Source organism: Chelmon rostratus, chromosome 6 (genome assembly GCF_017976325.1).
Source record: "Chelmon rostratus isolate fCheRos1 chromosome 6, fCheRos1.pri, whole genome shotgun sequence".
Lineage (NCBI taxonomy): Eukaryota > Metazoa > Chordata > Actinopteri > Chaetodontiformes > Chaetodontidae > Chelmon > Chelmon rostratus.
This window is the reverse complement of record NC_055663.1, coordinates 7029873-7042787: the sequence shown is the minus strand read 5'-3', so window position 1 is coordinate 7042787 and position 12915 is coordinate 7029873. Positions and strand designations below refer to the sequence as shown.

At 42.2% G+C, this 12915-nt stretch overlaps 1 protein-coding gene across 1 annotated transcript in view; it reads left to right on the top strand.

The window, feature by feature from the left end:
• The window catches only part of znrf1 (zinc and ring finger 1), a 65266-nt gene that overhangs the window by 47011 nt on the left and 5340 nt on the right, over positions 1-12915 (top strand). The window contains exon 2 of the mRNA XM_041939122.1: positions 676-771. Within this exon, the coding sequence (XP_041795056.1) occupies positions 676-771 (96 nt within the window). The remainder of the gene's footprint in view (positions 1-675; positions 772-12915) is intronic.

Below are 12915 nucleotides of genomic sequence, written 5' to 3'. Positions count from 1 at the left end.
CATTAGAGGGTCCAGTGGCGGACTCGGGCTCTGTGAGGGGCAGGGGTGAAAAAATAAAAAGGGCCCCAGCTGCATGCGATGGGGCACCAGCAGAAAGTCATCCACCTCCACCAGTGACTGCACCAATAGCTGTTGTTTTTTCAAGAATAATGGAAAAATTGGTAAAACAATGTGATGTCTCACACCACTTTCAAGTACTTTTCTTCAGATTTCAGCATTTGGCATGAACATGAGTTTGTTGGAGACTCACAGGGGGCTGTTTCAGTCCCGGCTGCTGTCTGCTTTATATCACAGCGAGATGAGGCCCAGCACCCACACCTAGTTTGTCATGGTTTGTCATTAGATGGGATCCAGGGGCCCTGAAGAAAAACAGCAACGCTTAAGTGGTCTGGTGAGGGGTAATTCATCATCAGCGCTCCTCGACTTTATATCATCACCCTAGAAGATAAATGAATGCCACCATTTAAATCTGAAACACATTTTTCAACCTTTTGCTTTATGTAAAAATAAAAAAAAACCTTCCTTGAATATACTTTGTAAGAATGTTCGAGGCTATCAACTGGGTTAAAGATGCTATTCAGATACAGATCATGATGAAGCTGATACTTGTTTATTTCAGAGGTATGGGTGTAAATCTGAACTTTTCACTGATCTGTCCTCTGCTCTTCATTCTAGGATTCAAGTGTCCTGTCTGCTCCAAGTCTGTGGCGTCCAACGAAATGGAGGTCCACTTCATCATGTGTCTAAGCAAGCCTCGCCTCTCCTACAATGGTAAGGTTCTGTGCTTACCTGTTCTTTTTATGACAGGAGGCTACTGTAGATCTGGGACTTGGAAGGAAAAGCCAGGCTCACCGGTGTGCCAGCAAATAATAAACCGACTTTGGCCCTGTTTTTTTAAGATTATGTCTTTTTCCATATTTATTGGTCTTCCCAGTAATGCGCCAAGTCTCCTGTTGCTGCTGCTGTGCGGATAAATATTCATGACAAGGTGGGCGGGTCTACAGACTGATGCGTGTTGTCGAGCTAGTCCTTCCAAAACATGATGAATATGAATGAGGGGAAATGAGGAAAATCATAAAAATTCATAGAATGAGTGTACACAACCTGACATATTCAGTCATGCACTCTTGAAAATACAAACACAACTGAGGCCCTAATAGCAATCAACCCCTTTAGCTCCGCAAGATGCTACCGGTCCCATCTGAGCCCATTATGCCTGTGTTATTTCAGCGTTTGGAGCAGCAAACTATAGGTCTAATCTAAAGTTAAAAAAAATTACTTTTACCTGTTTGATATGGTTCAAATGACTGGTTCATTTAAGCAGGTGTGAAAGCTGTCAATCAAACACAGACCACACAGCAGGGCAGAGAGCTCCTGGAAGACGGTCTTGTTGCAGTTATGACTAACAATATTCATAATCCATTCTTACCTTCGCTGCTGCTGCTGCTGCTGCACTCTATAACGTTAGCAAAGCTAAATAACCATATATGGCTCAGTAAAGTGCTGCATCACCCGCTGTCAGTCACCAGAATTAGATTCCTTGCAACCATATGAGTGAAGTCTACAGCTCTTGGTTTGTTTGTAATACAGCAAGTCAGTGTGAACACGAAACAGACAAAATGAAAAGGTGACATTCCAAAACCAAAATGAGCTGAAATACAGCTGGAAAGCAACCTTGAAACATTTTTTTTTTACATTTTCTTATCAATAAATAGAATTTGACCACTTTATAGACAGACGAAGTGGTCTCCACTTCACTAATTGCTCTTAGTTGCAACAAGTGCTCTAAATTCTGGTACATTACAAACTGCCTATTGGTTTCTTTTCTTATCTGTTCTATTTTTTTTCCTTTACTTTTACCTTTGTTGTATTCTGAATTATGTGCAAGGTTCCAGCACTTTCATTGCCAAAAATAATTTCCTCTGAACTGAACTGGGTTAGCTTTCAGCTGTTAAAGGATTTATTCATATCGGCTGAAACAGAGATCCAGCACCATTCTAGCGTTAAGATAGTTATCCACTGTACAGGACAATAAAATATAAAAAACAAACAAACATTTGTTTGTTAGGATTGAATAACTACAGCTCCAATGTGTACGTACACCATTTAAGCCTTTTACCTGTTTAGAGGATGAGGTTTTTTGTCTCGAGTGTATTTGTTTGTTATTTATGCAGAAATCTGAGTCCCATCTTCAGAGGCTGTGATACTGAGGCTGGTGGAATGAGGTTGATGAACTCTTCTCTCTAATAAGCGACAGAAAATTCCTCTGGCACACGAGAAATGATAAGTTCTGTATTACTGATTTGTTGGAAGAAATAAAATAACTGGACTGACAGCATTGGTTGTGACAGGCACCATGGCTGAATGCCATCTAAAGAAACTCAAACTGCGAGGTTAGCAGTGAGTTTGGTTCCAAAAACCCACAGCAATTAGAGCAAAATCAGAGACAGTCAACACAAGGACCTCCTCTGCTGTGGCTTTTAGGCCGGGTGGATGAGACAAAGAGAAGAACAGCACATATGAATGTATGAACGGTGCACAGAGGGTTTCCAGGTGTCTTCGTAACACTGCTGCACGCCTATCGATACTAAGCAGATCATTGCATATTCCAGTTGGGAATTTATGGCACTTGAATTACTCTGACATTTTACACTTTATTTAATATAATTTTGCAAATTAATCAGAGGGAATGACTGCCAAACAGAGAGGAAAAAAACGCCTTAATATGCTGACCCTTCTGCTTTTAATACATAGTACTCGCCAAGTCTGACTTCAGATGCTTGTGGTATAATTATAGAATGTAAACTTGCATATTTAAGTTTAATGAGTCGTCACATGGATAAAGTTTACCGCCAATAACCTTGACGAACAACGCTCAGCTTGGTCTTACTGGGTTTCCACGTGATGGAAAAAAAAAAAAGCCATGGTGTGTACCAGTGCAGGGCTGGGGAGCAGGCATGTCAGGGTCTTTTATTTTGCTTTATTGATCGTCTGTGTAGTGCTGCTCTGTGTTCTTCTGTTAGCTCATCCCTCACTGTCTCTGCTTGCTGAACCTCTCTCTGTTATTCAACCACCAGTTGACTGATTTCGCTCTCATGCACACTAATTCATTACTCCTCAGTGTGTCTCATGTTTTAGGGGAATCACACCTGCTACAAGTTGGAGTGAATCATAGACAAATAGAGGAAACTGTTGGGAATTTGTCCCATTGGTCAACCGGCCAACAAGTGATGATGGCTGTTGTGGTCCATGCTAGCACTAGCGCCAGTAGCACTGTAACATGACGAGACGGTGGACAGGAAAGTGAAGGTGAATCTAGAGTTGGCAGGAAAAGTATGCAGCATGTGAATGGATCAAATGTATTTTTAATTGGCCTAAAGGCATTAGTATGAGTTTATTATTTAATTATTACAAAATGAGATCAAGTAATGAGAACTTTTTATAGAACTGAAATGTTCTGCATGTTGTAATGTAGAAATGAATGGGACATTGTTATGATTAGCAAAAATGCTGTAGTGAAAGAACAAGAAAGCAATGACAAACAAAGGCCTATGTAGGATATTTCATAAAGAAAAATCATTAAAAACAAACAAAAAAACCCAACAACACAGGAAGCCATTCTAAACAACCTTTGTGGACATTCCAGTACGGTATAGATTGCTGAGTTTATGCGGTGCACTTGAATGCGCCATGAAATCCATGCCGTGCCTGCTAGCTTTTCCATACAGAACTGTAGATTTCATAGTTTACAAGGTGCACATGAATGCACCATGAAGTCCCTCTCTCCCTCAGTGTGTGTATGTGTATGTGTGTGTGCGTGTGTGTGTCTGTGTGTGTGTGTCTGTGTGTGTGTGTGTGTGTGTGTTGTTTGTGTGTGTGTCTGTGTGTGTGTGCGTGTGTGTGTCTGTGTGTGTGTGTGTGTGTGTGCGTGTGTGTGTCTGTGTGTGTGTGTGTGTGTGTGTGTGTGCGTGTGTGTAAAACTGTGACACAGACAGCAGAGGACAGAAGCAGTGTGCTTGTAAATGGCACCAAAGCACGGTACAGACTCTCAGCGCACTTCTGTGGCTCACATGACTGTTTTGGTCATGTAATATGGGTAGGCCTGTGTGCAGCCCCGGCCCAATATAACTCCTGGTCAGTGCTAAAAAAGGTGAGGGTACCCTGGGGATCTTGAAAACTGGACACAACTAGGGCGATATGAGGGCATGCCCCCTGCTAGAAAATGGGAAAAGTGAAAAGATTTGTTTATCTTATATATAATTTTTTTTGCCCCTACATTGTATCAGCAGGATAAACAGGCATATAGAAATTGCACAAAATACCACCTCATCCCTAAAGCCTGTACAAGACAAAACAAGACAACAAAAAAGTGTGTTTGAAAATCACCTAATAGTAGTTTATTTATTATCTATTATTATTACAGTCTTCCATTGCATTCTGGGAGATGGTCATCAAGGTGCAGGCAGAAAAAATGCAGTCAGTGAGCATGTAATCTAGGATGATCGCGGAATATGTACAACTTGCAATCGTTGCTACAAATAGCTGGTTAACCAGGTTGTTTTAAATCTCACATATTTTGGGGCGTTTGATTCAGGTACTTAAAGAAGTTGTTTTTGACCGACAGTTAATCGATTATTAAAATATTCAGTGATGCATCTTCTTTTGATGAACCAGTTGGCTAACTGAGAAATAGTAATTGTTCCAGGGCTGCATCAGTCATTTGTAATTTGTCAGTAATTTAGTGAACAAAAGCTCTAACACCTCTAGCTAAAGGATTACTGTTCATCCAGAAATGATCATGAGGGCACTGAGACATTACTGTGGGCTGATGTATGCAGTCATTCCCAAAATGGAGATGAGCTCGTACCTGATAACGGACATAAACTAGTGTAGAAATAAAGATTCATATGATTTATGATGCTGAGGTATTTAAAGGCGTCAGCCTGTTCGCTGCTGCTTTTCACTGCTAAGTCTCTCAGTCCATCTCAGCTTTAATATAAAAGAAATAATGACCAAAATTTCATATTCTTGAGAGCCAAACACACTGTGTTGTTGCTGACATACCCGAGAGGTTTCAGCATCATTCATGTTTACTGTTACTCTGTGTCCGTAGTGACAGTCAGGGTTATTTATGAATGAAATAAAAATGTACATAAAGAGCAAAAACAGAGCCAGTCTCACTGCTGCAGGAACACCATCTACCTTCCAGACTATGGTTTATTTCCTTGAGCTGGCTGCTCTTTTAATTATGGCCTGGGCTGCCACTCCTGGTTGCTTGGAGACTCATGATTGACAGCAGCCATGTCTGCTCATTGCCCCTAGCAGCTCGTTGACTGACAGCTACTTGTTTGACTCGAGACTGTGCACGCGTACGTCTGATCTGGAGCCTGAAGGTCACCTTGTAGAAATCTGCGTCTGTGTGCGTTTGCATAGGAGAGGGGACGGCGTTGTGCTTCTCACGATAACGATAATGTAACCTCACAGACTAAAACATGCGACGTCGTTCGAGGGAGGGGGAGGCGGGACGTAATTGAACAGCTCCACAAATAGCAGTCAGCTGGACCCACAAGGCCGGTGCAGTAAAAAAGAATGTAAGTTTGAGGCCTGCAGCTGAATCCAGACTGCGAGGGGGAAGAAGATTGAGTGACGGGGACGGAGAGAGGAGAGCGAAACTGTCTTAAGGAAGATGGGATCCAGAGTGATGGAGTACCCTGATGGCTGATAGCGGTCGAGGGGAGAGAGGGTAAAAGGAGAAAGACTCCCATAATTCCTCTCTTTTTTTTCTCCAGCACTGTCTGTCCTGTCACTCTTTATTTCCAGCAAATTACTCTCTCTCGTTCTCCCTCTGTCCCTCTCTCCTCTGTCTGTCCGGCTCTGTTCCTGCTGTGTAATCTCTCTCTCTCCCTCTCTGTTCTCTTGGGTTTCTGACTCTAACAAAAGGGCCCAGCTGCAGCTTATCAGGGGCCTATTGTCGATCACCTGGGCCCACTGACTGTCGCACATCAGCACATCTCTGAGCAAGGTTATTACACATGCACACATTTACTGTACAATAGAAGCAGGGATGTACTTAGACTTAAAGGACTACACCGACATTGTGGAAGTTTAGCCCCAACGCTCACTTTCCTCAATATGTAATTACTAGCATCAAGCCCCCTGCGCAACGTGTAGCATCTTAAAGAGCCACAGTGGTGCTTGTTCATGTGTTATCCTCACATTAGTTTCTGTTCATATAAAAATGTTTTTACATGTATTTCTTATCTCCCTGTCAGCCCTGGCTTTCCATTAATTTCACTACAGTGTGAAAATCAAGTTGCCAAGACTTCAAACTTCGATGCATAACCGTAGACAGTGGATAAGTAGTCAACTTTGTCAGAGTTTCATTATTGTCACATGATTATGCAGCTGCAGGCGGGACTGTTTTGATTACCTCTTCCTGCATCCAAGTCAGGGCTGGGCGATGTAGCAAACTCTTTTGATTAATTCAGTTGTTTTTCTCTTGGCACAAAGTGTAAGACATCTGCACTGTGACAATCTGATTATTACAGCTCGCACAGAAAGATTATTTTCAGTCAAAAAGTAACACACAACCTCGCGCTGCCAGTGCTTAGTAGAGGTTTCACAGAATACTTGACTAGTTGGCTAGTCGACCATCAGTTTTCAGTAATAAAGCTGTGGCAATGCATCTACGACACATATGCTGCAGGGGGCGCTGTGGGTAGCAGTTGTTGTCAAGTCGTAGTCATGCATGAATGTAAGACTACGCAGTGTGGGGCGCTAACACAGCAGCCATACTGTCTGAATGAAGCATGGCTGTATGTCCCAATGCTCGACGACTGTGGACACATGCTACCAGAGCAGACGTTCATTTGTTTGAACCATCATTTTCTATGTTCTGGTACATGTGCAGAATTCAAAGTATTTAGGAATGTAACGAACCCAGCTGTCTCAACAAGAAAGCAGTCGTGTTGTTACCGTGTTGTATCTCCAGCTCAGTAAAACATGCTGGTGGTGCAGTCCAATCAGATCGCTGCTCATTTGCCTCTCAGAGCCAATCAAGAGCTCTGCTATTTCACCAATCCCTGTTCAGCTACACTACTGGTTGTATCTGAGACCTTTTTGACGAGAATTAATCGTTGTTGGGTGAAAAAAATATGACGTTTGTCCCACAGTTAATCAACTGGTGAACTACTCTGAGTATTTGATGACTAAAATACATCATGCACCATAGCTGTTTGGGATAAGCTGCATTTTTAAAACATGCTAGAGATGAAAGACTAGTATCGCTCAACTGTGTTGTACACAAAGTCCTAAAAAGTCTGATGCTTCAATCACGTCTTATTTTTCTTGCCATTCGCAGCAATAAAAAAAAAAATTGTGAATCAACCCCAACCTTGAAAAAATCAGGATATTATTTTTCTGGCCATGAAGCTCAGTCCTCCTCCTTCAAGAGCTTGTGGGAGTCAATGACGAAAGGTGCTGATTTTACCACCTGTGTTTCCAGAAATCAGAGAGTAAACCCAGGACCCGTTTCAAGTTGAGACGGTCGAATCGGGTCCGGGAGGGTCCCACTGTATTGCTGTGGGTCTCTGGTGTGTGTGTCAGTGTGTCTATGATCATATGGTGCATGATGGCAGAAAAAAGACATATTGCGACTCCAGACTGTGGCTGCTCGTTAATTGGTGGCGCTGCTGCCAGCGTTGGTGTCGTGTCTCTCTTTGGGTGTGTTAAACAATGTTATGCATTGTGGGAGTTGTAGGATACAGCGCCCATACCAGAGACTAAAAGTCAGGAAGTCTCAGCCTCTGCTGTATTGATTTTGACAGCTCTTTTTAAACTCTGTCTCTCACAAGTCCCCCAGCTTTGTGGAAGTGCTACTGAATCACTGTGTACTGTGGTCTTTCTCTGGTATAGTCCTTTAGGTAATTGTAGACTTCTGCTCTAAATGACAGAAATGGTACAAGAGAAAGGTCTGAGAGTACAATACAGTTGACAGCCATGAGGTTTGTCCTTACATTTTATTATTATATCTATCTTTAAGGTGTAGCGTGGTTACAAACAACACATTTACAAAGGTTGGAGAGATGCTCCTGACATTCTCACTGCACACCGCCGACAACCAGGTGAAATAACTTCACAAATGTGACATTAAATGTCCCATTTTTACTTCTCTGGATGAGCGTAAAGTCACAGCTTGCAGCTTTCATTTCTTGTATAAAACTAAATGCACTAAATCAAATGGAAACACACAAACGGAGTGTGTCTCTGTGCCTGCCTGCGTTGTTGTCGGCACGCCGCGCATGAGTTCGTGTGAAGCAGGTGAGGGTTATAGGTGGCACGCTGAGTCCACGTGAGCTGACCGCTGGATCTTTTCTGGGCTTTGACTTTGCATGATGGTATTTTAATGCACACTTGGAGCTGGCCGATGCTCGATTTTTGGGGACGATGCCAATACTAGTATAAAAGTTTTAGATATCAATATTATAATCAATAAATCAATAATTTTAGGAATAAAATAAATAAATTATCCTAAATATCTATTTCATTATTATGTTCTGTTAAACCGAAAAAGTTTTAATTTCAGCGCATGTTGGACAACGTATGCATCGAAACCGATATATCCCTCATACATCTGTAACAGGACAAAATCGGCCGACTGATGCATCGGTCAGGCTTTACCCTCACTAAATATAGCCCCTCACACAGAGCGGGAGAGGGGGCCACATACGCACGCAGGAGTCAGGAGGATGGTGTGGACACACACAAGGCAAGAGAGTGTGTGTGAGTGAGGGAGGATGGTAAAGAGAGAGTCTGCAGCCGAGGTCACCGGAGGACACAGCAAGAGACAAGAAAGAGGGAATTGAGTGCTGTGATTCAGAGAAGCAACGAGCGACTCCTCTAACTCATAATTGATGCGAAGGTGTTGGATGCCAAACGTCTGTTGGCAGGCCAGCAACTGGGAGAGACAGCTGAAAGTCAAGAGGGAAACGGGGGCAGGAGAGGAGGGGGCTGATGAACGAGAGACCCGGGGAAAGTCTGCACGACCCGAGCGCCCGGCACACACACGCGGTTTTACACGCATCTCGTTCCACAGCTTCAAATTCTGATCATATTCTCATTTGTTACAGACGCCTCAGGATGTAAATGGCAGTCTGTCCATCCGTCTGTCCATTTGTCCTCCCACTGCTTTGGTCCAGAGAAGGATATCTTGGCATCTACTGCCCGACTGCTATTACATTTAGGCTTTTTTCATGACTCTCAGAGGACAAAAGAGAATGACCTCCTGTCCTTTCCTCAGTTACCTTCAGAGGGCTAAAGTTTCTGCTTGTGCACATGAAATGGTAAAATCTGACAGACAGATTGCCATGTGAAACGTCCTGAGCATGTTCCCCAAAGGGTGAAGCATTAACACTCCATAAATGTTCCTCCAGAGCCCAATACTCCAACTTGAATATTGGAGGGTAGACAGCAGACTTTTGTCAGGAGGCCAGAAACACGACTGTGAATTCATGCCACTGGAATGGTGCGTTGTCTTTGCTGGATCTGGTATGTCAATGTTGTGTTAACAGATTCTCATAATCTAACGGACAGACAGTCATGAATCACGCTGAGCACGTTCATGCTCGCCATGGGATGAACCCTTTATTTCCGCTACCCCATAAATGTTTTCCCCAACACAGCCTTCAGGACAGACTGAAGTTGCCCAAAACATGTGTGTTTATGATTGAAGCAGAGGAGGAAGAAGAGTGACAAAACGTCAGAGTGCACACAGGAGACTGCTGTTTGGTTGCCTTTTACAATCCAAAATCAGCGTTGTTTTTTTTTTAAAGCACGACCACCATCGTCCATAACCTTGCCCGCGTGTTTATTATCGTAACCATGACAACGTGCCATAACCTTAATGTAGTAGTCATTTTTAACCCAAACCATGATTTTTCCTTAAACCAAACCGAGTGGTTTTAGTGCCTAAACCAAACCGAACTTTAACCATGACGCTGTGACATCATAAAACGGTTTCATTGTGTGTGTGACTTTGACCATCAATGCATTTCGTCAAGAAGCAGAATATTGTTAGTTTCTTCAGCGTTTTCGTATGAACACTGCAGCACTACCAAAGATTTAAACCATTAGCCTGTCCTTTAGTGTAGATAAGATAAGATAAGATAAGATAAGATAAGACAAGAGTATTAATCCCCAGCCGGGGAAATTTGAGTGTTACAGGCAGCAGACATTAGCAGTAGGAAAAACAACAGAATAGAAAAATTCTAAATAAAAGTTCACTTTATATATGTACATTTTATACAAGAACTATATAAAAAAAGAAAAGAAAATATACATAGGCACAAAAGAACTATAAAAAAATATTGCCATAAAAAATACACTGCCAAAAATTTCAGAGGTTTAACACAAATTGCACATGGCAGGTACGATAAATTAAGTCCAGTGTTTACTCTATTGCACGGTAATAAATCTATATGTGTCACAGTAGAAAAAAGTATATTGCATAGGTTGAGTACTTAAGTAATACTGCACAAGATATTTTGTGTATGTGATTGCAGGCTGAAGTAAACATAAATTACTCAGTACAGAATGTTGTACTGCACTGACCTAATTTCAGCTGCGGGAACCTGGATATCAGGTCACATGCTGCCACATAAGGGGGGTAAAAGCTCACTAATGTAGCTTGAAGATTGTGAAAGTCGTTATAAATTAACAATAAAATCTTATAATCAGCTCTAAAGTTCACTGGGAGTCGGTGGACGTTAGCTGGGACAGTGGTGATAAGCTCCTATCTGATCCAGTTAAAAGCCTTGCAGCTGCATTTTGTGCTGCGATCGATGGGGAGAGTTTTGGCTGAGGCAGGACTATGATGAGTTAGGGCTCTAACTTTATCCAGATGACCTCATTTTTTAAACATTTCACAGGTGAGGGAAACAAGATTGAACAACCCTCTTCACTTGATTATTAAAGCTAGGGTCAGATGTTGACTTTAGATTTAATACACTCTGCACTCACCGTCAAACGGGAACAATCGCGTCTCTTAAAGGACTATGCAGACTTTTTAGGGCTTGATTAATCTCTGAGTGTTTCCTGGTCGGATTTGTGGGCCGAGGATATTTGAGGAAGAGGAAGAGGAGGAGTGGAGCCGCGGTATTGTTATCAGACGGCGTATGCAGATTCCTGCGATTTAATCCGGAACGCTCTGTGGGAGAGATGGCGGGTGTTTTCACGGGGGCGACAGAGGACGAAGCGATGGAGGGATGTGCTACAGTGAACAATAGAATAAAGAAGGAGGGGTCAGAGGAGGAGAGGGAGATAGAGAGAGGGAGGGAGGGAGGAGGAGAGCAGGGTTATGGGAGTTTGTTGAGGAACTAAGCTGATTTGCAGTCAGAACATATGTCTTCTCTTTCTTTCTATCTCACAGTCTACCCCCTCTACCTTATCTCCCCCATGTGCTATCTATCTATCTATCTATCTATCTATCTATCTATCTATCTATCTATCTATCTATCTATCTATCTATCTTATGATTCTTATTCAAACATCATTTCTCTTTTGCTTGAATAATCTTTTTGGACAGCGTTCATGTTTCATTTAAGAGATTGTGGCACGTCCTCAAAACTCAATTTTTTTCACTATCAAGGCAATAATTTGTGACATTTTCACATGAATAAATGTTAATGCTGCGTCCCTCTGTACAACAGTGATTGAACCTGTACCAGGTGAGGTGTGAAGCAGGTGCATGTATTTATTCTTATGATTATAATACTATTTTATGAGACTTCAGAATTTAATTTACATGATCTTTTAGAACACTTTTACTGAAAGTATTTTTTTTTCATTTGCTGGTTTACAATTATAAGGTGCATTAAGCTCAGCTCCAAAATCACTGGCCCAGACACAAAGATCTCTGGCTTACATAACACAGAACAAGTCCTCCATAAGGTATGTGATTATGTGCAGCCAACGCTGATAGGAACGTGTGTTAGATTAGATGTAAAACAAATAGAAGGAAGCTGGGTTTTATTCCAGGAGCCATAAAGCTTGTGAACAGCCACGGTGCCTTTGTGGACCTTTCAACCTTTTCTTCCTTTTCTTGCTTTTCTTAAATCTTTCTGCTCCCATATTTTGTACATTTGCTGCGGATTGTTTTTACGACTGCGAATGAATCGCCGTCTTTCTGTGTGGTTTTATGTTTGCAAACCGGCTCACCTCAAATAACGCCTTAAGGGAGGAATAAAGTATTCCAGACAAAGAGACGAGCAAAGACAAGCAGTTAAAGGAGCACAGAATCAAATCCGCCCAGTCAGGTGAGCGCCGAAGATGACACGCGGAAAAATAAGAAGATAATTGATGACAAGCAGCGACCAGCTTGCCTCTTAATTGACTCACTGTGGATTAGGAGCTGGGGTTTGTGCGTCTGCTTCGGCAGCCAGTCAGTCTGAAAGTGGAGCAGCAGCCAGGCGGCACAGTCTCTGTAGCAGCGCTCCACGCTGACAGATGTGAACTGAGGTGTTGTGGAATAACATGTCGCACCATGTTATCTGCTATATGTCAGGTTCAGAGTTCAAAGCTTTTTTTTTCTGATGCATACGGTGCATTTATTCAGCTTCCCAAGAGTTCCTGAGTTTGTATTTTTACCAGCAGCTGAATGCAGTATCGCAGAGGTTAGCTCCGAAGCTAGCTACAACTTCAGCAAATGCAAAGGATTACTTTGAAGAATTTGGATTGTTGCTTATTTAGTCATGAATATTTAACTGTTATAATTATTAGTAGTAATAATTTAGTTGTAGAGAAATACTCCAGCAAAATGTTCAGCGGCTTTAAATGTTGACATGCCTGTGAACAAAACTTGTGATCAGCTAGCAGGACAGTAGCATAATATTGCCTTCTTTAGCTCAGCCTTGACTGAAA